General features: G+C 43.6%; 1 protein-coding gene across 2 annotated transcripts in view; it reads right to left on the minus strand.

Moving 5' to 3' along the window:
* Positions 1-26,532, minus strand: part of rbfox3 (RNA binding fox-1 homolog 3) — a 1,262,719-nt gene that overhangs the window by 575,042 nt on the left and 661,145 nt on the right. The window contains exon 4 of one of the 2 annotated variants that reach the window (XM_033044592.1): positions 3,362-3,758. The exons of the other annotated variant lie outside the window; for it this stretch is intronic. Within the exon in view, the coding sequence (XP_032900483.1) occupies positions 3,362-3,379 (18 nt within the window). The 5' untranslated portion in view covers positions 3,380-3,758. The remainder of the gene's footprint in view (positions 1-3,361; positions 3,759-26,532) is intronic. 2 annotated transcript variants of the gene reach the window in all.

The raw sequence follows: 26,532 nt of genomic DNA on the forward strand, positions 1-26,532 counted from the left end.
TAACTCTTCTGAATAATCGGTGGGCTGATTGGGACACTGTGCCTTATGGCTACACAGTTTTGTGCGAATATTGTAGCATTGCAATACTGCAGAGAGAGGAAAAAAAAAACAAGGAATTATGACATCCACAGTTTCATTCCAAATAAAAAAATAGAACACCATCAAAGAGTGTCAAACAGACAAGAATTGTGTCACTGTGTTTTCCCTCATTTTGATTTTCGTTGCTCGACTACCTCTCTTTCCCAGAATGTAACCAGAAACATCAGTATATAGTACCTCAGATCTGAGCAAAATAAAGGCTTTAAAAGGAAACGGCACACAACATTGCATTTAGTGAAGAAAAACGCAATACATTCTATCTGAGAAACACTGAAGTGCTGAATATTTTGCAGGTGGTTATGTCAGTGTTTTGTTAGCTTCAGGGAACCGACTCTTCTGTGTAGAACTGTAAAGATACATCTTATTCTGTAGAGACCTCATGGGTGTGCTTGATCACTATTTTCTATTTAGGAAGTTAAATTAAATATATATATTTGGAACAGCACCCTCACAGGCCAGACAACACTCACACTAAAAGGCAAATTCCTTCACAATATGCCAGTGTGCAAGCCAACAAAAGCATTCTCAGGAGTTATCAAATCATTTTTATTCAGTTATATATTAAGTTATCCTCTCATTAATTACGTATTTCAATCATCACCGTTCCCCTCTTCAGGCTTTGACTTTAATGTCCTAGTGCGGGACAGAGTGGGATAATAATCTTAGCGTTCCTTTTTTTTTAAAAATTCCTAAATCATTCGATTCAAATACCCGCCATACTGGTTGGTAAAGCAAATTAAGGAAAAAAACTAGAATTATATATTTTTAAAATTGAAAAGTAATGTGTGATATACATTGAACGTTGAAAACCAAAGGGAAAATATGTTCGCTTTCAGAGCAAATCTATTTTTGAATGCCTGCAAAGTTAGAGCTCCATTATTAAAGAATAAAATCCATGGGCAATTTTTACTCCCTGGAGTCAAACACTATTGCATTTGCAAAATCACATTCAAATTGTATCCATGCACAAAAAATCAATTTTGTTGTTTAACAATAATGGGTAAAATTATAATACAAAAAAAAAATCTTCTGCTGCATGTACGCACATTTCAGTCACTTTGAGAGCTACAATTAAAATTACATAGATTCCCCATATTTTTTAATGTTCACTTGAATTTGATTTAAATTCTCACCCTCTGCCCTCCTTAGTCACGATTTAAAAGTAGACTAATGTCTACTTTTACACTGTAACTAAGATGCTCAGGGCTTTGATCCCCATAGGTAAGAATGATGGGAACTTTGGGTGCTAGCTAGATGTGAATTCTGATCAATGTTTGTGGCAAAAAAGCCACTGCGCCCACATCTGTTCACGCAGTACCAACAGGCACAGATTCACTGCATGCCAGGAGTGCGAGGAATGGCATTGCAGGCTTTCCACAGGCGAAGTGGTAATGTCAGGACATGGCAGGTAGAAATAACCCATCACCAACACACACCTGAGTGCATGGACAGATTCACGTCCTTGCACACAACACACACACAGCAAGCACCTCCAATTACAATGCTAGAATATCTATCGAACTATTTCAGCTTTACTACAGAATAACCAAAGTCATGGAGTTACGGAATAACATCAAGTAAGCATCCTTTTTACACTGCCATCCGACTACACTGTGTAAGCACGATATTCTTGAAAATTTAAACTTTTGGTGACAGTGTTTGTGGTGCCTTCATCATGCATAGCGTTAATAATTTAAACAAATGCCTATTCGGTTTTTAACCCTAAACCTGTTGAGATAGCAATCGTAAAGTGAAATACTCTTGGAGATATATCTCTACAGGCCCGATGTACATATCAGGGGAGTCATATCAGGGTTACCGACACAGATTGATTTTAAAAGGTCATTGCTAACTTCAATAAGACACTTTTAACTCCCAAAGTAATTCCTAGTTATGGAATAGATTTTGGCAGTTTCAGCTGTAAATTTCACTTATGATGTTAAGATAATAGGAACAGAAGGTCTGTGAGATCACTATTAATCCAATTTCACATCTAACTTTGAAACTAGAAAGGAACTACAATTATTTTTACATAAATATTTCTTCAGTAACATCTTGCTATATTTTTTATTTTTTTATAATTATTAAAAACGTTACAATCACCAAACATTTGTAAATTTACTGGGAGTTATTTGTACCACAAATCCTTAGTCAATATCTCTAAGATGTCGTTCAGGTTTGTGGGAGTACATTGAAACATATATTCTGAATGATTACTGAACCAATGTAACAAATTTGACCAATCATCCCGATGAGGGTTTGATATGTTTTTGCAAGCATAATGTGTCAGGACAGCGTAGGGTCATGGTTCTATTGTAAACGCTTTGTTAGTAACATCTGACATTTGAATTCCAACCATATTGCAATCTGTACCCACAAAAGCCTCTCTGTGTGGGTCAGCAGCTGATAAAATGATGTCCATAAAAGACCAGCATGTTCTGGGACAGGTTAAACTTTTAGCAGGAAATGGATGAATAAGGGGGAAAGAATTATCCCGCTTCGTTTGGGCTTATTATCCCTCTTGCCGTTTAATTACACAAGAAACTGTGTCCTGAACATTGAAGCCACCAGCAAACTGAATCTCTGCTTAAATGCCTGCAGAAAGCAACCAAGTGCCTATGCATTTGATTATACTCACAGACCAGCCAACTACATGACACTAACCACCAAAAGACAGCAAACTTAACACTTTAAAAGAGTCCAAAATTGAAAACCAAATTTACATTTCCACAAAAAGGGCCAATGTGCAGTGTTTTCTAAATCTCAGTAAAGACGATTTCTTAATTCAACAATGAATAACAAAAATAATGTAGCATTTATTCTGCTTAATATCCTGGTATTATTTTTAATTCCAAAGCAACAGACCATTGATGGATGGTGTCCTGTCTAACTAATGGTTATATTCAAACCAAGCAGCGGCTCCTAAACAACTTCCAATTGCATTCGTTTTTTTTTTACTGCACTGCCTCTTGCAGAAATACAAAGTTTTCCTCCAGCACAGACAATGTAACGATAACAAGCGTAAACCACATCATGAAATCCAGGAGGTTCAGTCTTCAAACCTGCAGACAAATGTTAGTGCCACTGAAGGGAGGGGGGGTTGAAAGCAGGCAACTACCAAACATTTAACCCCTTTTCCCCGTGAACTAATAGACTCTGTGTCATATTAAACATCTGCAATAAATTTGGCAGAGCTAACAGTGCATTTGAACAAAAGCTGAGAGCTACTTAACGTGGAATAATAGTTCCAAGGTGTACCTACCCAAAAATACATCATCATTTCGAAACCCAGGGTTGTCAGTATCTTCAATGGGAGGGAATGAGCAGCGGCCACCAGAATCTCTCACTCTCTCGGGCTCCCTGGCTCTGACTGAAGGCAAGGTGGTTTCTCTTCTTTATCTTCTCTCTCACTCCCTCTTTGTCTCTCTTCTCTCAGCAGTATTACACTAGCTGTGATCTGCAGCAAACGGCTCCTTTTTTTTTCTTTCCTCAGCTGAGCTTGTGTGGTCAGAGTCGACTGTATAGTTCTCGTTTGGCTTTTTTTTTGTTTTTGCTGCCCCTTTTTTTGGCAGAACTAAATCAGTCAGATGAAACTGAAATCATATGTCAGTTTAGAGCAGTTTGAGCCATTCCAGGGTTTGTGTAGCTCCTTCTCCAAACTAACAAGAAAGCAAGAAGAAAAAAAACAAAAAAACAAAAGTGAGAGGGGGGAAATAATCGGGTGGGTGGGGGGTGGGGAGGGAGGGAAAAAGGGGGGGGGGGGGGTGGGGAGGGGGAGATTATTGTAGCACTAAAATAAAATGCACACAGATGGAGCAGATGAGAATAAAGAGCGGTGAGTGGTCCCGTAATCTTTTTTTTTCACTGCAGTCTCTGTCAAGTGATGGGGTGTGAGTGTGGGTCTTTACAAACAGCCCAATCGCAATGCATGCACTGTGCTAGAAGGCTTTGAGAGGAAAGGCTTGCACACACACATAGACCGCCGGAGTGCAAGCAGCTTTGACCAGCTGCTCTCCCTGGCTCCTAGGAGTATTTAACCCGTGTCAGCATTTTCTCACGTCATATATTCCCATCCCAGGCACACTGGGGGCCGGCCTCAGCATTACCCACATGCCTCCACTTGGAACCTTTAAAAAAAAAAAAAAAAAAAATCTCAGGGATGCATCGTGTTTATCCAGCAGTGGGAGAATGCAACACTTTAAATAATTCAGCGGTCCCGAGCCAGGGAGACATCAGGCAGAAGAACAAGAAAGTGGGGAGAGAGAGAGGGGAAAAAAAACACAATTCTCCCTGCCTGCAAATGTTTTTGCAAAGCGAGCTGCATGTCTATGTCTATAACTTCGCCCAGCTCCTGGAGGAGGGAGGGGTGTCTGGAAAGAAAGTGAAACGCCACACACGTTTCTCAGAAATGGATCGCACCACATTAAGAGGCACTCAAGGGTTATTGAAAATGCTAATGTGATTGGATCGACTGGGCGAGATGCGGGGCTTTTTGCGGAGGTTGTATTTATTTTTTGCCCGTGACTATTGAACGCAGAACAAGTGGTGTACATAGTTCCCCAAGTTTGGCCCCGTGTTAGTTTCTGCGTGCAACTCGAACGGTTCCAGCTACCCGGGACAGCGACCAGAGGCAGCAAGCCAGGCAGTGTGACAGGCAGATACAACCCAGCAAGAGGCAATCGCTTTCCAATCGCCCAGAAACAGCAAGAAAATAACATTAAAAAGAAAAAAACCTCTCAAAGACCTTCAGCACATTTAGCAGGAGGAGAGCTGAGGGATGCAGGGAAGGAACTTGCGGTGCAGGGTGTGACTCTGTTAGCCCCTTGCCTTGCGGGAATGAGCAGTAGTTTCCCTTGCTAGGACTGAGGGTGATAACTCGCACAAGGGGAGAAAAAATAAAAAATAAAACAATAATTACACGTATGAATTAGCTCTTGACAGTTGACAGCTGCACATGACACTTCTCGAATGAATCGCAAAGATTGGTACTTGTCACAGGGCAAGTGTCTGAATTCAGTCAGCCTATGTCATAGCACTTTTTTTGCCAATTGTGCCACAAAAAAAAATTCCAACGCTTTACATACATGGAGAAGTTTACAAAACAATTTAGACAGATACATGGATAGGACAGGTTTAGAGGGATATGGGCCAAACGCAGGCAGGTGGGACTAGTGTAGATGGGACGTGTTGGCCGGTATGGGTAAGTTGGGCCGAAGGGCCCGTTTTAACGCTTTAAGACGCAATGATTCACTGGCAATGTTTAAATATGCACATCCTCCATTAACACGGCCAAATGATCAATTGTTATCAATCGTACGAAGAAGCACAGTATTGTGACAGAATAAATGCATGTTTTTTTTTTCCTTTGGGCAGGTTTCAAGTTTTGAATAATGTAGAAAATATAGATTTTGCTCTCCTGAAAACCTGACCTCACATTGACTCTGCTTCATTGCTGGGGCCGACTTTGACCAAGCAATTCCAATGGTTAATATGCTTTTTAAAGTCAATGGCTTGTGGTCTGTTGGGCTCTTTCTGAATTCAAACTAGTTTGTTCATCTTAATAATGCTGACAGCTAGCGACACCAGATGCAATCCCTTCAGTTTCATTTTTTTGTTCGAGTTATCTTTAATGATGAAGATTCCTGGGTGCAATTTGTTCCCATTTGCATTGGCCAGTGTCCATCCTTTTGGCGTGAGGCTCTGCACAGTGGCCAATGGGCCACTTGAAGTGGCTAGCAGATCATTCATGCCAAGCATGTTCCTATGTGTAGGGCTCAACTGTAAGTTGAACCACAGTGTGGGAGAAATACTGGATTCTTTAAGGCTGTGTAGAATGCCTGTATTATCCCAGCCCATCTTATTCGCCATTTAGTTATAGGAGCAGAATTATGCCATTGGCCCATCAAATCTACTCCGTCGTTCAATCATGGCTGATCTATCTTTCCCTCTCAACCCCATTCGCTTGCCTTCTCCCCATAACCTTGACTCTCATACTAATCATTAATCTATCAATTTTTGCCTTAAAAATATCTATTGACTATCTGCCTCCACAGCCTTCTGTGGCAATGAATTCCACAGATTCATCACCATCTGACTAAAGACATTCCTCCACTTCTCTCTTCTAAAGGTACATCCTTTTATTCTGAGGCTATGGCATCTGATCCTAACCTCTTCCACTAGTGGAAATATCCTCTCCACATCCACTCTATCCAGGCCTTTCACAATTCGGTAAGTTTCAATGAGGTCCCCCCTCCCCCTCATCCTTCTACACTCCAGCGAGTACAAGCCCAGTACTGTTCACATGTTAACACAATCATTCAAAAAAAGTTGATATTAAGTAATCATAACATTATCTAGTTACGAAGAATGCCATTTAGACATTTGAGGCCAGACCACCTCCTTGGAGAGTCACGTAATCTTCTCCATCCCTCTTTTTAGGGACGACAGATGGCACAATGGGCTAAGTGTTCGGCTGGCAACCGGAAGGTAGCTGGTTCGAATCCCGCTTGGAGTGCATACTGTCGTTGTGTCCTTGGGCAAGACACTTCACCCACCTTTGCCTGTGTGTGTCCTTGGGCAAGACACTTCACCCACCTTTGCCTGTGTGTGTGGATGTAATTATGTGAAGCACTTTGGGGTCAATGCAAGTTGACTAAAAATGTGCTATATAAATAAAGAAATTTAATTTAAATTTTTTCTGCTTCCCAATCAATGTCTTTGAAATGCTTCTACAATTGCCCCCTGAAACCTCCATTAGAACTTTACTATCATCCTTGGTAGTTAGTTAGCTCTAGAGTATGATCACCCTCCATGCTTCCCTTCTCACGTCCTCTATGTACCTCTTACCCACCACTTTGTCCTCAGACCACTGACAGGAACATCCTTTTTGTTTGTCACCATGTTTCTGAATCCCTCCTTCGAGAGGGTTGGTTTCTTCACTAAACATTGAAGAACCCCTTTATGAAACCCTGGGAAATGTTCCAGGAAGTCTCTTCTGCGCCATTAATGGGGTCTTAAGACAATTGGACATGCTGTCAAAACTAGTGCTCCTTCTGAAGCTACTTGTTCCCTGTGGGCCTGTTTGTTTAAAAGGAACCTCCATCTTCCTTAATTTCAGAATTCATGACAGATTAAAATATTTCAAACCCTCTCTGATCCAGCAATTGTGGGGACCCTCAAAAACCTCCCAGTTCTAGATATGTTGTAATTTGCAGGTGAAAGTGAAATAGGTGGAACTATTGACATTATAGAAGTGTAGTTTTTTTACACACACAATACTGCGATAATTTGTCAGCTCAATGTGTTAATTGTTGAAAAGTATCCATATAACCAGACTTGAACAAGATGAATCAATGTGTGACGGAAGTTGATTATCATTTCTGATTTATTTGTGTGGTTTATATACCATTCATTAAATGTCTTGCCATCTGTGTCCCTTGAAAGTCAATTTTACAAAAGGATTTGTAATTATTTATCTTTTTCCCCATTTTAAGGCTCAGTGAATCGTTCTTATGAAAAATTTGTACTGCCATTTCTTTTCATTCAAATAGATTGTAATGCATTCTGAATTCGTTGAATATAAAATGTCCTTCGCAGCTTACCAAATACACCATATTGAAAGTATTTTTCACTCAATATTATGAAGCAGAGTTGGAGAAAATCTCCACAGCTCATTGGACACAAAAGGACAGCTCAAAGAGGATTAACATGACCTTGCAAATAGGTTTCTCATCCCTCTGAAACATCTACCCTGATATTTCCATTTCTTCTGAAGTAAGACTGCTACTTTGTGCTTTGAATGGATATGTTCAGCAGTCCATAAGACATAGGAGCAGAATTAGACCATTCAGCCCATTGAGTCTACTCCGCCATTCAATCATGGCTGATCTATTTTTCCCTCTCAACCCCATTCTCCTGCCTTCTCCCCATAACCATTGACACAGTTACTAATTGAGAAACACCCTCACTAATCAAATCCATTCTGCTTTTGAATAATCCATGGGAAACTATGCGCAAGGTCATGTTAATCCTCTTTGAGCTGCCCAGTATTGGCACAGACTGAATCAATATATATGTAAAAATAAAATGCTGCAGCCGTTGAAAGTCTGAAATTTAAAAGTAAGATTAGAAATGCTGGAAAAGCTCAACTCTCCAGGCAGCATCTGCGGGCAGAGAAGTAGAGTAAGTATTTCAGGTCAACCGCCTTTCATTAGAAATCAAAAAAGTTAGAGTTAAAGATGTCAGAGAGTGTGGAAAAGTGGGAAGAGACGATCAAAAGGTGGGATCTATATTAGATTGAAAGATTTTGAGACGTGACATCTCTTTTCACCTCCGTAGATCTTCCCCTGCTTTCTCTCTTTCACCGTCTCATTAAAAAAAGTCTTATTCCTATAACTATTCATAGTTAAGATGACTGAACGGGACCATTAACAGTTATTCTCACCACAGTTGCTGCCTGATCTAAGTTTTTATATCATTTTTAAAATTCAGTTTTGAATAATTTAGATTGGCGATGGAGCATGGAAACAGGCCCTTCGGCCCACCAAGTTCACACCGACCATCGATCACCTGTTGACATCAGTTCCATGCTATCCCACTTTTGCATCCAATCCCAACACACCAAAGGCAATTTACAGAGGGCAATTAACCTACAAACCCGCACGCCTTTGGGATGTGGGAGGAAACTGGAGCACCCGGAGGATCATGCGTTCACAGAATGTTTCGATTCATTGATACTTTATTGTCACATGTACCTGGGTACAGTGAAATGCTTTGTTTTGTATACAAGCCAGTAAAATGTGCAAACTCCACACAGATAGCACCCGAGGTCAGGATCAAACCTGGGTCTCTGGTGCTGTGAGGCAGCAGCTCTACCCGCTGCACCACTGTGACGCCCTTTCTTTTATTAGTCCCAGATACTTCATAGTCACCAACTCCCTTCTACTCTCATTGCATCCATAAAATTAGTCCAAAGTTCAGAAGAAAGTGGTTATATTAGTTCCCACATCAGGACCTCCTGCGATGTACCTAAATGTCAATGATGATTTTCTCTCCTCTGTATTGACCAACAATGTGGTTTGGATTCTGAACAAAGCCTCCAAGGTCCTGTGTTAGCCTAAAGAAGGGTCCTGAAGCAAAACTTCACCTATCCATGCTCTCCAGAGATGCTGCCTGACCCGGTGAATTAGACCAGCACTTTGTGTGTGTTTTTTGTCTGAAGAAGGCTCCCAACCCGAAACATAATCTATCCATGTTCTGCAGACATGCTGCCTAACCTGCTGAGTTACTCCAGCACTTTTATTTGTGTAAACCAGCATCTGCAGTTCCTTGTATCCACATCCTCAAACTGGAGTCATACAGCACGGAAACAGGCCCTTCGGCCCAACTTGTCCATGCCGACCAAGATGCCCCTTCTACACTCGTCCCACCTGCCTGCGTTTGGCCGATATCCCTCTGGACCTATCCTATCCATGTACCTGTCCAAATGTTTTATAAATATTAGTATCTGCCTAAACTACCTCCTCCGGCAGCTCGTTCCATATGCCCACCACGCTTTGCGTTTTTATAAAAATGTAAAAAAGGTGTGCACAGCATCTTTTAGCAGTGCAGGAACCCCTTCCTTGCACGGGACGCTGAGGTCAATGGTAACACTTCACATCCTCTGGGAGATGCATCGCTGGACTCCAGATCTCCCAACTCAGAGAGGCTCACAGTCTGCTCACCACATATACTTATCCAGCACCAGGAGAGCTCACTGGCACATCTTACCAGCTTTATTTTGACATATGACAAGAAGTTTGAAACTTGCAGGCAACACACTGTTCCCTAAGCTGTCCCTGCGATATCACTGTACATTCTCAAGCCTGTTTGTCTCTTTTAAATATTAATCTACCTTCTGCACTTTTGGAAATCGCAACGTGGAACATGAGCTACCAATAAGGGGTGATTAGGATCATGGCAATTTGGAGTTTTATTTATGAATTGACTCTGGGACCTTGGAATTGTGTTGCAGTTTCAAAGAATAACATTTGGAATTCCACTGTTAACCCTGCAAAATTCTCTCAGTTCCTCTGAAACTGCCTGACATGGAGTATTTTCCATCTGCCGACATGGATTCGGACCACTAATAAACACCGAGCTTCCCTCTCATTTTGTCACGGCATACAACATCATCTTCACAGCAGGGGCGCGAGAGAGAACGTAACAGAATAAAATCATAAGCACATCATTAATCCTCGGCAACGGCATATCGGTTAAGATTAATCAATAATAAAAAAAAGAAAATCGGACTGATATTGTGACCGTCTCTGCTTATTCGTATGAAATGCAGATACGAGTACATTTTGAGTTGTTCAAAGCAGAAAGCTATTCAAAAACAGTGCAGAGAAGCTGAAGTAATTAAGTCTGTGCAGCAATGGACCTGTGGAAACTGATTTATGCTGTTTAATAATGCACAGAGGCATTCCCTGGCTAATACATGCTACAGTTTACAAGCAGTCTCATAAACCATTAACTCACTGACCAGCTAAGCACAGTTCATCATCTTCCGACTGCCTTGCACCCTCTCTATGAGTCACTCACTCAATACGCATGTTGACTACCCTCTTTCCCCCACAACAGTAAGCCATTTTAACAAGCTTATACTTTAGACTCCGTTTGTTTCTTTGGCTTTCGGTCATTGAGAAGGCTCTTGCTTTTATGCAGATGGACTATCTCCTGTTCTCTCATTTTTAGCCCGCACCTCCATTAATCTCTACTCACTCTCTCTGCCCGATCTGTACACCTCTATTCCAAATGTTCTACCATCTGTCTGCTTTGCCTGTCAACTCCTTTTGCACTGAATCCCATTTCCTTAAACCATAAAATGCTTCAGCTTTGTAAAATATGGTACTTGCTGGCGGTGACGGCAAGTGCACAGCATTAACTATTAGTTTGCTTCAAGATAAAAATCCATAAGCTTGGGTACTGTCCGATTCACCTCTACCCCATTGCAGTCATTGGACTCTGTCAATGGAACTGATGCACTACAATGCTGAGAACTATAGTCTGCACTCTGTATCTTCCCCTTTGCTCCACCTATTGTACTTTAGTTAGACTTGATTGGATTTTTGTTTAGTTTAGTCTAGAGATACAGCAGGAAAACAGGCCCTTCAGCCCATCGAGTCCATGCCGTTCAGCGATTACCCCGTACATTAGCACGATCCTACACACTAGGAACAATTTACAGAAGCCAATTAACCCACAAACCTGCATAACTTTGGGACGTGGGAGGGAACCGGAGCACCTGAACAAAACCCAAGGGCAAACGTGCAAACTCCGTACAGACAGCACCCGTAGTCAGGAACAAACCCAGGTTTCTGGCGCTGTAAGGCTGCAACACTACCATTGCATGCCACTGTGCTGCCTTGATTGTATTTATGTATAGTATTATCTGATCGGTTTGGATAGCATTGAAGCCAAAGCTTTTCAGTGTACCTCGGTGCACGTGACAATAATAAACCGAAAAAGAAATCTTCTATGATATGAACAATACTTTACAAAGTAAGGCTGGATATGTTCACAGATATTTAAATCCCTATCACTAGTCAATCAGCAATGACAACTGACGTTGAACCATTAACATGAAGCCTGTGTCGTCATTTTTCTCATGAAGTTTCAAAAATTAGAGGGTGCATTTCATAATTTGGACAGGCTCAAGGAACTATTATTATAACCGTGTTTGAAAAAGCGTTCCAACCCGAAACGTCACCTCTTCCTTTTCTCCAGAGATGTTGCATGACCTGTTGAGTTACTGCAGCCTTTTATGCTTACCTTTGGTATAAACCAGCATCTGCACTTCCTCCCCACATCTCATTAGGAGTTACACAAAAATGCTGGAGAAACTCAGCGGGTGCAGCAGCATCTATGGAGCGAAGGAAATAGGCGACGTTTCGGGCCGAAACCCTTCTTCAGACTGATGGGGGGTGGGGGGGAGAAGGAAGGAAAAAGGGAGGAGGAGGAGCCCGAGGGCGGGGGGATGGGAAGAGACAGCTCGAGGGTTAAGGAAGGGGAGGAGACAGCAAGGGCTAGCAAAACTGGGAGAATTCAACGTTCATGCCATCCGGACGCAAGCAACCCAGGCGGAATATGAGGTGCTGTTCCTCCAATTTCCGGTGTTGCTCACTCTGGCAATGGAGGAGACCCAGGACAGAGAGGTCGGATTGGGAATGGGAGGGGGAGTTGAAGTAATAACTCATTAGGAGTTGTTCAAGGTCCTCAGATCAGGTCTGCAGAAAGGTCTCGACCCGAAACGTCACCCATTCCTTCTCTCCAGAGATGCTGCCTGTCCCGCTGAGTTACTCGAGTTATTTGTGTCTATCCTCAGATTATTTATGGATATCTAGCGCTCTTTTTTTTAACCAAGATATGCATATGTTGACTTGAAATTTTCTTCACACATAAGATTTTTTTTTACTTCTGCAAGGATCTGACTGCACACATCATCTCCCCACCATCAAAAGCATCTGCAGGAGGCACTGCCTCAACATAGAGGCATCTATCATCAAGGATTCCCACCCTCCAGGCCATGCACTCTGCTCACTACTACCAACAGACAGGAGCTTCAGAAGCCTGAAGTCCCACTCCACCAGTTTCAGGAACAGCTACTGTCCAAGTACCATGGGTTCTTGATTCGAACTGCACAACCCTAACCTTACCTCAACAATGGAACACTATGGACAACCTCTTGCTCCACCAGGGACTTGTTTTCTAACTGGTTTTGAACAAATGTTTTGTTTTTTACACACAGATTTCTTCTCATAGATTTATGCCCAGTGGAGCAGCGGTAGACTTTCTGCTTTACAGCGACAGAGAACCCGGGGGTTTGATCCTGACTATGGGCGCTGAATGTATGGAGTTAGTACGTTCTGCCTTTGACCGAGTGGGTTTTCTCTGGGAGCTCCGGTTTCCTCCCACACTCCAAAGACGTAAAGGTTTGAAGGTTAAAAAATCGTTAATTATCCCTGGTGTATAGGATAGTGTTAGTGTACGGGGTGATCGCTGGTTGGTACGGACTCCATGGGCCAAAGAGCCTGTCTCCACGCTGTATCTCTACAGTCTATGCACCTGTGATGCTACTGCATGCAAGATTTTCATCGTACCTGTACCTCACATTCACCTGCACTTTGTGCAAATGATAATTAACGACTTGACTGTACAAATCTGGGTATTTGAGAAACCATTTGAAACTAAACACATTGGTCAGGATTGGACACTGTTTTGGGAGGGGCACTTAGCAAATCTCTGGTTAGATTTCTTTATGTCGGTTCAGTAAGTAAAGAGAAATTAACGTATCAGTGGATATTTTTAAGGCAGAGATAGATAGATAGAGATTCTTGATTAATACAGGTGTCAGGCGTTATGGGAAGAAGGCAGGAGAATGGGGTTAGGAGGGAGGCATAGATCAGTATGAGTAGACTTGATGGGCCAAATGGCCTAATTCTACACCTATTCATTATGACCTTATGACTTTGTCCCACCGTGTCCATGCTAACCATTGATCACCCGCTCACACTCGTTCTATATTATCCCACTTTCTCATCCACTCCCTACACACAAGGGGCAATTTACAGAGACCGATTAATCTACAAACCCATACGTCTTCGGGATGTGGGAGGAAACCAGGAAAGTCACGTGATCACAGCAAGAACGTGCAAACTCCACACAGACAGCACCCCAGTTCAGGATTGCGCCCAGGTCTCTGGCACAGCTTCGCCACTGTACTTCACTGTTATTATATAATATAGAATATAGTCATATAACATGGAAACCGACCCTTTGGCCCAACTTACCCAAGATGCCCCCATCTAAACCATACCCAGTTGCAGCGTTGGCCAGTATCACAGTAAACCTATGCCATCCATGTACCTGTCCAAATGTCTGTTAAATGTTGTTATATTACTCGCCTCAACTACCTCCTCTGGCATATACCCACCAACTTCTGTGTGAAAAAGTTGCCCCTCAGGTTCCTATTACATTTTTCACATCTCACATTAAACCTATGTCGTCTGGTTCTTAATTCCCTTACTCTGAGTAAAAGGCTTTCTGTATTCTGTATTCGCCCTATTTATTCCCCTCATGATCACCACTGATTTCCCTGCTCTCCACGGAATAAAATCCTAGCCCAACCGCTCCCTTTAGCTCAGGCCCTCCAGTCCTGGCAACATTGTTGTAAATCTTCTCTGCATTCATTCCAGCTTAACAACATCCTTCCTTGAGCAGGGTGATATAAACTGTACACAATCGCCCCACAACAGAAACATATTTAGGGAATTATGTGCTTTCAGCCACTAATGATATATTCCGCACTGGAAAAGCGATATTCTGTATGAAATGAATCTAGTCATCTTCACATTTGGAAGGTAGCATAATAATACATTCTTCCAGTCATGAATATCCCGAGTTTAGCATCGGGTCGAGGGTTCACTTCTTGTTCGAGATGTTCTTTTTTTCTGACAGCCACCACAAACATGAAAGAAAAGGTGTGATCGTTTCTTACAAGAGGATCTCTTCTCTCTTACTGTTGAAATGTGGAATTGATGAATAATAAGCATCTGCCTTCATTTATGCAATAACAGCTGCAAAGAAATGACTGTTTAGGACAATATGATTCAATATGTGCTTTTGAGTAGCTTTCCAGCTCTGTTGGTGTCAACCAGTTGTTAAACCCATGCTAGGGGAACTTTTAGAAATTAAAATTGGTCACTGAATGGCCACTGGTCTTCAAAATTAATGATGCTGGGAAATTCTGCAGTGTCAGGGCTGCCTATTTGAATAATTTATTCTTAAAATCCCTGCATAACTTTCATAAGATAAAGTGAGACTATATGGGGAAAAAAAAAGTGATTAAGCCTCATTTAAGAATCCAAGTCATCAGAAAATGTGGTTCTCAACGAGGAACTAAATGTAGACTTCATGACCATCATCCCATTAACTATAACTTGGGCTAACCTAACCACTGAGCATGCTCAGGAGGCGTATGAATGGTGATCTGGAACTGCAATTAAAGTGGATAGCATCTTTGAAGCTATCAACTAGAACTAGAGTAAGGGAAGCAAGAACCAGGGGACATGGGTTTAAGGTGAGAGGGGAAAGGTTTGACAGGAACCCGCGGGGTGACTTTTTCCACACAGAGGGTGGTAGGTGTACGGAACGAGCTGCCAGCGGAGGTAGTTGAGGCAGCTACAATAACAACATTTAAAAGACATTTGGACAGGTACATGGATGGGAAAGCTTTAGAGGGGCATGGGCCAAATGTAGGCAAGTGAGAAGAGTGTAGATGGGGCATCTTGGTTGGCATGGGCAGGCTGGGCAGAAGGGCCTGTTTCCGTGCAGTATGACTGGATGAATTAATGAAGCATCAGCCCGTCGCTTGAAGATAACATAGGATTTTTGGTGGCACTCCATTGTAGAGAGGTTTCGTTTAGTTTAGAGATACGGCGCAGAAACAGGCCCTTCGTCCCACTGAGTCCGCGCCGACCAGCGATCCCTACACACTAACACTATCCTACACCCACTAGGGACAATTGTTACATTTACCAAGCCAATTAACCTCTAAACCTGTACTCCTTTGGAGTGTGGGGGGAAAGCGCAGATCTCGGAGAAAACCCACGCATCACAGGGAGAACGTACAAACTCCGTACAGACAGCACCCATAGTCGGGATCGAACCTGGGTCTCCGGCACTGCATTCGCTGTAAGGCAACAACTCTACCACTGCGCCACCGTGACTGCCCTGGAATGATTCCGAGGGCCAGTAGCCCTAGATAGACACAAAGTGCTGGAGTAACTCAGCGGGTCAGGCAGCATCTCTAGAGAAAAAAGATGGGTGATGTTTTGGGTCGGAACCCTTCTTCAGACACAGCCAGTCGCCCTAGTTTGGTTAGATCCCCAAATGGCCGATACTTGCCAAGCCATAGAAGATGGAGCTAATCCTTGTGACTGTTACTTGTCCAGGCATAGAAGATGCCATGATCCATTAGATTATAGAAAGCAATCTGGTCTCCACTGACATCTTATGATCTTAAATTCCATTTTAGCATCTTCTGCCTAATCCTGGAGTCTGCCACAGCTTCCCAGTGAACTTCCAAAGGTACAGAGCAGTGGCAACAACAATGAGGCAGATTGCCCACCTCTACAGAGCCATATTTCTCTGTTAGTGCTCAGTCTGAAGAAGGGTTCCGACCTGAAATATCGCCTATGCATGTTTTCCAGAGATGCTGTTTGACCCGCTGAGTTACTCCAGCGCTTTGTGTCCTTTTGTAAACCAGCATCTGCAGTTCCTTGTTTCTTCTGTCTAATCATTAAAGTGTTTCAATTTCATGGTTCAGCCTTTTTGTATTGTACATTCAGGGAATAGAACAAATGCAGTTTATGGGTGACCTGATTACTAAGGATTTATGGCACACAGTAATTCAGTTTTAGATAGAAAATAAATGACACGAAGTGCTGGGGTAACTCAGCGGGTCAGGCAGCATCTCTGGAGAACATGGACAGGTGATGTCTCGGCTCAGGACCCTCCTTCAGACTAAAGTGTCCCAACCCGAAACATCACCTATCCATGTTGTCCAGAAATGCTGCCTGACCCGCTGAGCTACTCCAGCACTTTTTGTCTTTTTTTGTTGTAAACTAGCATCTGCAGTTCCTTGCTTCAACTTTCTCCGTTTCGGTGTCACGAATTTGCTGATAAACACGTCAGCAACAGGATGCACACCCCTCCCACTTTCGTGTTTTCCCTGTCCCTTGTGATGCATTCTCAATCACTTATCCAACTCGTATCCCTTTATTACTTTCACAAAAGGATAAAGTCGGGTGGGCTATTTTATCGCAAATGGATAAATATCTCAAGAGACAAGAAATACAACAGTAACACGGAGAACGAGAACCACTAAAATTTGGAACACTTCATTCCGTACTCAAAGCAGAGACAATTTAATGCAGACCACAGAAAATGTTCATCTAAAGTATATGTTACAGCAAAAACAACTGGAAAATTGCCCAGCTGATATTGAAACATTAAATAACAATTCCCAGAAAACTGATGCCCAATGATGTTCCCGACTCGCAATGCTGGATTAAGAGACAGATGCCTGTGTTCTACATCTTTGCCAATATTGCTCCCTGACTAACATTGCTTCATAGGGTAGGGTGTTGCACAGTTAATACTAAATGGATACCTATTATGATGGTTTTGGATTCAGCAGCAAATATAGTCACCACAGTTCTCAGAATAACTACAGTGAGTCATGCTTCCACATATATATTAACTGGGATTTCCCAGATCAATTATACGGATATGTAGAACAGCAGATGAGATTTTCCACAGGATTGTACAAATCACAAGTCAAGAGAGTCAAGAGTTTATAATTTTCAGCACGTCACCTTTCCCACCCATGACAAAGGTCACATCCTTGACCTGGTCTGCTCCACAAATCAACCGGTACTCGACCTCCATCCATGCCTCTTCCCCCTCTCTGATCATAAGCTTATACGGTTCACCATCCCTTCTCCGACACCTCGCCCTCGCTTCCTCCGAGAAATCACCTTCCGTAATCAAAAATCCATTGATCCCACCATCTCTCTGACCTGCTCTCCACCACTCACCCCCTGGACTCAGCCCCCATCTCTCCTGATGATCTCACAAACCATCTCAACTCCACCTTGTCTACCTCCCTTAACACTATGGCCACCCTCAAAACAAGAACCGTAACTTTCAAGACATCTTCACCCTGGTACACACCTGCACTTTGTAAACTGAAACAGACTGGTCGCCGACTTGAACGACTCACAAATAAATCATCTCTCACAGTCCACCTTGAAGCTTACAAACTCCACCTCACTGACTACAAAGATGCCCTCATTGCTGCAAAATCTGCCTACCTCTCCTCCATATTCACTGATCCCTGCCTAAACCACAGAACCCTCTTCTCCACAGTGGGCAACCTCCTCAAGCCTCGAGCAAACACTCTCCCTACCTCTACTCCGGATCTCTGCAACTCATTCCTTCACTTTTTCGCTGATAAAATCCGCACCATCTATCAATCTTTATCCCCTGTACCCGACTCCCCAGCATCTACTCCACAACCTACCAAGGCCCCTCCTTTCAACATCTCCACTGACCTCCTTACCCCTCCTCCACACTGCTTCCTCTCCCAGTTTGACCTGGTCACCCCTATTGAAATCTCCAAACTCATCAGCTCTTCCAAACCCACTACCTGCTCCCTCGACCCTCTCCCCACTCCCCTGCTGAAGTCCTGCCTCCCCGTTCTCTGCCCCTACCTCATTAATCGCTTCAACTCCTCATTGTCCCAAGGAATTGTCCCCTCCGCTTTCAAAACTGCTGCTGTCACACCAATCTTAAAGAAACCTGGTCTTGATCCCTCCTCTCTCATTAACTACCGCCCAATCTCAAACCTCCCCTTTCTTTCAAAAACCCTGGAGCATATCGTTGCGTCGCAACTTCATTCCCATCTCCTTGCGTATAACCTACTTGAACCCCTCCAATCTGGCTTTCGCCCCCTCCATAGCACAGAAACTGCTCTCCTCAAAGTCCTCAACGACCTCCTCACCTCTGCTGACACTGGTTCCCTCAACATCCTCATCCTCCTCGACCTGAGCGCAGCCTTTGATACAGTGAACCATAACATCCTGCTCACCAGACTCAAAGACCTCGGCATTGAAGGCTCTGCACTCAGCTGGCTCCGTTCCTACCTTTCCAACAGATCCCACTTCATCTCTCTCCACAACCACACCTCTGCTACAGCCACAGTCACTCAAGGCGTTCCCCAAGGCTCCGTACTCGGCCCCCTACTCTTCATCATCTACATCCTCCCCCTTGGTCAGATACTCCGCCACTTCAATCTGGACTTCCACTGTTACGCCGATGACACCCAGATCTACCTCGGCACCAAATCCCCCCACAACCCCCCCCTCTCCCATATCAACTCCTGTTTGTCAGCTATAAAAACCTGGATGCAACATAACTTCCTCAAACTCAACAGCGATAAGACAGAATTCCTCCTCATAGGCTCCAAAGCCACACTCAGCAAAATCAATAACCCCACTCTCACCATCGACGGCACCACTGTCTCCCCATCTCCCCAGGCCCGCAACCTTGGCGTGATCTTTGATTCCACCCTCTCCCTTGAGCCTCACATCCGCCATGTCATTAAAACCTCCTTCTTTCATCTCCGCAACATCGCCAAACTCAGACCCTCTCTCACACCTCCCGCTGCTGAAAGACTCATCCATGCCTTCATCTCCTCCCGACTGGACTACTGCAACTCACTTCCCGGAGTTTGCAGGTGTTTGCCGGAGGTTGCAGGTAGTGGAAGCAGGTAGGGAGACTGGCAAAAACCTCCGGGAACCGCAAGGAAACCTTAGGTGGGGCGCAAAGACTCCAGAGTTGGGTTCAATCCTGACTACGCATGCTGCCTGTACAGAGTTTATATGTTCTCCTTGTGGCCGCGTGGGTTTTCTCCGGGTGCTCTGGTTTCCTCCCACCTTCCAAAGACATTTGTAAGTTAATTGCCTTCTTTAAATCATTCCAAATGTGTAGGATGCCACACTGGGATAACATAGAACTTGTATATGGGTGATCAATAGTCAGCGCCTAAACGGTGGGCCGAATGGCCTGCTTCCATGCTGTATCTCTAAACTATACTGAGCAAAAACTAGAGCTAAGTCAATGATTACTGCTACCAACATCTGTAGTTTCATCACATATACGTGACTTGGGGCGGGAGATTGCAACCTTCACGTGGTCTGCCCTGTTTCGACGAATGCAATCAACGTGGTGTGCACAATCAAATAAGATCATATAGAACAAGTTGTCCTACAACTTTAGGCTGTGCACGCCATACGCAAGAAGAAGACACATGTGACTTGCATACTGTGTTCAGTACAAAGTTGGAACTTAATCTGACGTTCTATTTGACCGATGACAATTTTTCAGTTTTAGCTATTTTTGGAAAGCAAATGATTTTTAAATTTTTTAACCTGCAGATGCCAGAAATCTGAAATAAAAGTCGAAAATGCTGGAAAAACTCAGCAGGTCAAGCAGCATTCTGAGATATACAGTATAGGGAGAACATGGATAGGCAACATTTTGGGTTGGAACCCTTCCCTCCAAACCATTCCTATCCATGAACCTGCCCAAGTATTGTTATTGCACCTGGTATTGCCACTCTATAATCTGCAAATGGAATTTGTTCTGCAAGATGGTCCAATGGCAATTAAATCGAGACATCCAGGTTTCTGAAGAGGTAAATGATGAGGTAAATGTAGATGAACTATATCCAGGGATGGAGTCATTGGTTCAAGATGGCATAACCTTAAACACAGAACCAAACAACTCACTCAAAGGTTGACTGATAAGAGAAACCCTCCACACAAAAACCCCCAGCAGATGCGAGCTTAATTAAAAACCTTAAAATACACTCAGATTTTGTTTTTGCTGATGAAGAGTTTAAAGCTTATTAAAATAAATCAAGATGCAGATTAGACTTTTTAGGGGTGGCACAGTGGTATAGCCGCTTCCTTACAGCATCAGAGACCTGGGTTCGATCCTGACTGAGGGTGCTGTCTGTGTGGAGTTTGCACGTTCTTCCTGTGACAGCGTGGCTTTTCCCTGGGTGCTCCGGTTTCCTCCCATACTCCAAAGGTGTGCAGGTTTGTACGTTAATTGGCTTTGGTAATATTGTAAATTGTCCCTAGTGTGTAGGATAGTGCCTGTGTACGGGTTGATCGCTCGTCAGCACCGACTCAGTGAGCCCGTTTCCACACTGGATCTCTAAAGTCTGAAGCCTAAAGATTAACCATGAACTGAGAAGGAGCCTTCAACCTGAAACACTAGCTCTTTTTTCTCTTTCCACATATTCTAGCTGACCTGCCGAGCGTTTGCAGCATTTTTCCTTTTTCATTTCTGATTTCCAGCATCTGCAGTTATTTGATTTTTTTTTTAACCACAATGTTATTGAATAGGGGATGCACCACATCTCTTCCTCCTGAGAATATTGAAGAGAATCAGATTATCAGTGAATTATCTATCAAACTTTTACAGGTGTACAGTAGAGAGTACACTTGATTGCTTCAGGACCTGGTCCGATGAATCGAATGCCCAGGAACAAAGGAGACTGCAGAGAGTTGGAGACACTGCCTGGCCCATCACAGGTACCATTGGACGGATCTACAGGAGGTGCTGCCTGAAAAAGGCAGCCAATATCATCAAAGACCCACACCAGCCTGGCCACACTCTCGTCGCACTGCTACTCCCATTGTGATGAAGGTACAGGAGCCTGAAAACCCTGGCCTCCAGGTTGAAGAACAGTTTCTTCCCAGCAATGACCAGGCTCATGAACATTGCACCTCAGCAACCGTGATCTTTTATGGACTTTGTATTTGTTTGCACTACAGACCTGAGAGAAGAAGAGTCCCAACCCAAAACGTCACCCATCCGTTTTCTCCAGAGATGCTGCCTGACCTGCTGAGTTACTCCAGCACTTTCTGTCTATCTTTGGTCTAACTAGTATCTGCAGTTCTTTATTTCTGCACCTGGGATTTGCACTATGGTTACATAGCATTAATGATCATTAATTAATTTTATTATTGTATTTTCATTTTATGTTATTGTGTTAATGAGCCCGTGAAGCTGCAACAAGTAAGAATGTCATTGTTCCTTTGCTTAGTTTGTTAGTTTAGTTTAGAGATACAGCACGGAAACAGGTCCTTTGGCCCGCCAAGTCCATGCCGACCAGCGATCCCCACACACAAACACCATGCTCCACATACTAGAGACAATTTACAATTTTACCAAGCCAATTAGCCTACAAACCGGTACGTCATTGGGAGTGTGGGAGGAAACCGGAGAAAACCCACGCAGGTCACGGGGAGAACGTACGGGCAGTAGTGAGGATAGAACCCGGGAACATATGACAATTAGATTCTCTTGACTCTGCACATAATGAGATCTAGTATAGTCAGACTTTATCAGGCAGAGTTGGGAGAGAAACTTGGCCTTGGGATTCTATCATTGCTTGGATGATAGACAGCTGGCTGAGCATCCAGGGAAGTCTTTGATGAATAAACCATATCTCCAAGAAGGCCACATGAAACATCATTGAGAGATCAACCAAGGAAACACTTACAACTTGCTGAGACTTTAGGGAGCACACCTTTAGCTCATCGTTCCAGGGTGAACTGCTGAGAAATCAGACGGGTAGTGCGAATAGAAGATTTCAAGAATTACTACCGCTGCAATGAGCTGTAAGAAGTGAAAGCCTTCACATTCTATTCTGGTGAGCAAAATACAAGGGGGATAACAATATACAAGGATGTGAATTAATTTGACCTGTACTGCAATAGAACGCAGATTCAGTAACAATTCAGATGTACTCTTGGTGTGCCATGCAGATTATGCCTGCGAACATCCACTCCCTGATAGATTTGGGGTGGCACGGCGGTTCAGCGATAGAGTTGCTGCCTTACAACGCCAGAGACCTGGGTTCGATCCTGACTTGCGGGTGCTATCTGTGTGGAGTTTGTATGTTCTCCCTGAGACCGTGTGTTCCGGTTTCCTCCCACACGCCGAAGACGTACAGGTTTGTAGGTTAATCGGCTTTGGTAAGAATGATAAATTGTCCCTAGTGTGTAGGATAGTGCTAGTGTACGGGGTGATCACTGGTCGGCACGGACTCAGTGGGCTGAAGGGCCTGTTTCCGCGCTGTTTCTCCAAAGTGTAAAGATGGAGGGCAATAGATCGGAGACATTGTATTTTGGATTAAAGTATTGGAGAAATGCATTGCGATTAGTAATTCGGATGCAAAATGAAGGGTAGAACAATATTAGGCTTGTATCAGGATTTTGATAAAATTAGACTATCTGCAATTTCAGGTCTCACAATCTTTAACCCAAATCTCTTTATATAGAGAAATGCCGCAATGTTCAGGGTGATTGGATTCGCTGCACTGACTGAGAATTAACATTCAAAAGCTGTTGTTCAGATATAGACTCACTTATTCTTTGAGGAACTGGCTACTAATTATGGTATGATTTACATCTATTGTCAGAGGAGATGGGTGTGTACTGGGAAGCCCCATCATTATTTGGAGAGCTATTTACCAGGTCATGTCTCCGACATTGCCCACTGCAACCTCTGCTACTACAATAAGTGGTGCAGTGGTAGAGTTGCTACTTACAGCACCAGAGATCTGGGTTTGATCCTAACTGTGAGTGCTGTCTGTATGGAGTTTGTACGTTCTCCCTGTGATCACATGGGTTTTATAGACAATAGGCCTATAGAATGGCCTACTCCCCCAATAGGTGCAGGAGTAGGCCATTTGGCCCTTCGAGCCAGCACCGCCATTCAATGTGATCATGGCTGATCATCCCCAATCAGTACCCCGTTCCTGCCTTCTCCCCATATCCCCTGACTCCACTATTTTTCTCTGGGTGCTCCGGTTTCCACCCACACTCCAAAGACGTACAGGTTTGTAGATTCATTGGCTTTGGTAAGAATTGAAAATTGTCTCTAGTGTGTAGGATAATGCTAGTGTACGGGATGATCATTGGTCGGCGCGGACACGGTGGGCCGAAGGGCCTGTTTCCGCAATGTATCTCTAAAATCTATAGTCTAACTAACCAGAATCTTTGATGTTGTCCTTTGTAAGTAGTGTACTCCTCATCTTTTCAATAGACAATAGACATTAGGTGCAGGAGTAGGCCATTCGGCCCTTCGAGCCAGCACCGCCATTCAATGTGATCATGGCTGATCATCCCCAATCAGTACCCCGTTCCTGCCTTTTCCCCATATCCCCATCACTCCGCTATCTTTAAGACCCCTATCCAGCTCTCTCATGAAAGCATCCAGAGAACCTGCCTCCACCACCCTCTGAGGCAGAGAATTCCACACACTCACAACTCTCTGTGAGAAAAAGTGTTTCCTCGTCTCCGTTCTAAATGGCTTACCCCTTATTCTTAAACTGTGGATCCTGGTTCTGGACTCCCCCAACATCGGGAACATGTTTCCTGCCTCCAGCGTGTCCAAACCCTTAACCCCTCTCATCCTTCTAAACTCCAGAGTGTACAAGCCCAGCTGCTTCATTCTCTCAGCATATGACAGTCCCGCCATCCCGGGAATTAACCTTGTAAAGCTACGCTGCACTCCCTCAATAGCAAGAATGTCCTTCCTCAAATTCGGGACCAAAACTGCACACAATACTCCAGGTGTGTTCTCACTAGGGCTCTGTACAACTTGTTTTCACCTGAACAGCAGGGTGTACACGAGTCTTAGCGTGCAGGGGAGGTTTACCAGAATGATAGACACAAGGAACTGCAGATGCTGGTTTACAACATATGACACAAAGGGCTGGAGTACCTTAGCGGGCCAGGCGGCATCTCTGGAGAATATGACAGGTGATGTTTCAGGTCAGGAGCCTCCAAAGTTTCTTAGAATGATGCCTGGATTATAGAGTATTAGCTACAAGCAGTCGTTGGACAGACTGGAATTATTTTCTCTTGAACACCGGAGGTTGAAGGGATATCCGAGAGAAGTATATAAAGTTATGAGAGGCATAGATAGGGTAGACAGTCAGAAACTTTATCCTAGGGTGGAAATGACAAAGACTAGAGGGCATTGCTTTAAGCTGAGAGTTTAAAGGAGATGTGCAGGGCAAGTTTTTTTTAAGCAGAGGGTGGTGGGAAGCTAGAATGCACTGGCATGCGTGGTGGAAGAGACAGATATGATAGTGGCATTAGGGTGGCACAGCAGTACAGTTGTTGCCTTACAGCGCCAGAGACCAGGGTTCAATGCCGACAACAGGTGCTGTCTATACGGAGTTTGTACATTCTCCCCGTGACCTGCGTGGGTTTCCTCCGAGATCTTCGGTTTCCACACACACTCCAAAGACGCACAGGTTTGTCGGTTAATTAGCTCGGTATAAGTGTAAATTGTCCCTAGTGTGTGTGTAGGATAGTGTTAATTTGCAGAGATCGTTGGTAGGTGCGGTCTCGGAGGGCTGAAGGGCCCGTTTCCGCACTGTATCTCTAAACTAAACTAAACTAATAGGCTTTTGGATAGGCACATGGATATGCAGTGAATTGGGGGATATGGATTATGTGCAGGCAGGTAAGAGTTGGTCGGCATCATGTTCGACACAGACATTGTGGGCTGAAGGACCTGTTCCTGTGCTGTACTATTCTATGTTCCATGTTATATGTTGCAGTTTCTAAATGTAAAATGAAGTTGTTGGACAAATTAGAAGTTATGTTCCATGTTCAATAGAACAGTCCAGGAAACAAAGTTAGACATCCCTTCATTTAATTAGAATTATTTTTAAGCAATAACCTAACAGAGATGAATCACCTTGAATTGAACTAGCTATTTTTCTCCAGACAATATTGCTTGAAACCCAGCCCCAAGCACCTGTCAGAGCTACATTTTTAACTCCCAGCACATTTGCTTAGCTCCAATTCCATATGAATAAAATATAATACGGATATAGTTGATGATATGGTGCAGATTTGTTGAGAAGAGCAACTATTGTGTGGAATGTCCGGGGATAACGAAAGAGCTTAAAGGTTACGTTGAGAAATGCGATGGCTTGCTAATCAGTTGAAACGAGAGTGGAAAAGTGCGATGGTAACTCGCAAAATGTGTAATTGGCTGTTGTTAGAAGTTGATGACAATCTGATCGTTCGTCTACCCTAAAATTAATAGCATGTTTCCAGGACCTGTATTTCAATGACATACCAACAAAAAAACATAACATGGTACCTCAGAAGGTTAATTTGCAATATGGATATCTGCAACCGTGCAGGGGATGAATCTCTGAAGAATTGAAATACATTTCAAAAAGTGAAATTTCAAGTATGCTGTTTCATCACCAAAGAGCCAGAAAGGCAGTCCAAGTAACAAGATTACCGAGGAACAAGATGGACTTGTCTAATGTGCATCTCCTACTGGCAGTGGAAATATTCCTCACGTAATGAGTACACAATGATCCAGCACTGGCAAACAGAAGAACTAAAGACTCATAACCCACAACAGGCAGATCACTCAACATGTACACAATTGAAAGGAGGCCACAAACTACTGAGGCAATTATTATTACTGAAAATCTTGCTTCCATCTGTCAAAAGTGCAAGGGTTGTTAAGGGCTTGTTTAGTTTAAAGATACAGCGTGGAAACAATAAGTAAACCATCGGCCCCCAGAGCCCACGCTGACCATCAATCTAATCACCCCGTCACACCATTTCTATGTTATCCCACTTTCTCGTCCTTTTCCTACGCCCGAGGGGCAACTTTACAGAGACCAACAAATCCGCACGTCTTTGGGACGTGGGAGGAAGCCGGAGCACCCGGCGGAAACCCACGTGGTCACAGGGAGAACGTGCAAACTCC

Source organism: Amblyraja radiata, chromosome 26 (assembly GCF_010909765.2).
Source record: "Amblyraja radiata isolate CabotCenter1 chromosome 26, sAmbRad1.1.pri, whole genome shotgun sequence".
NCBI classification, from domain to species: domain Eukaryota; kingdom Metazoa; phylum Chordata; class Chondrichthyes; order Rajiformes; family Rajidae; genus Amblyraja; species Amblyraja radiata.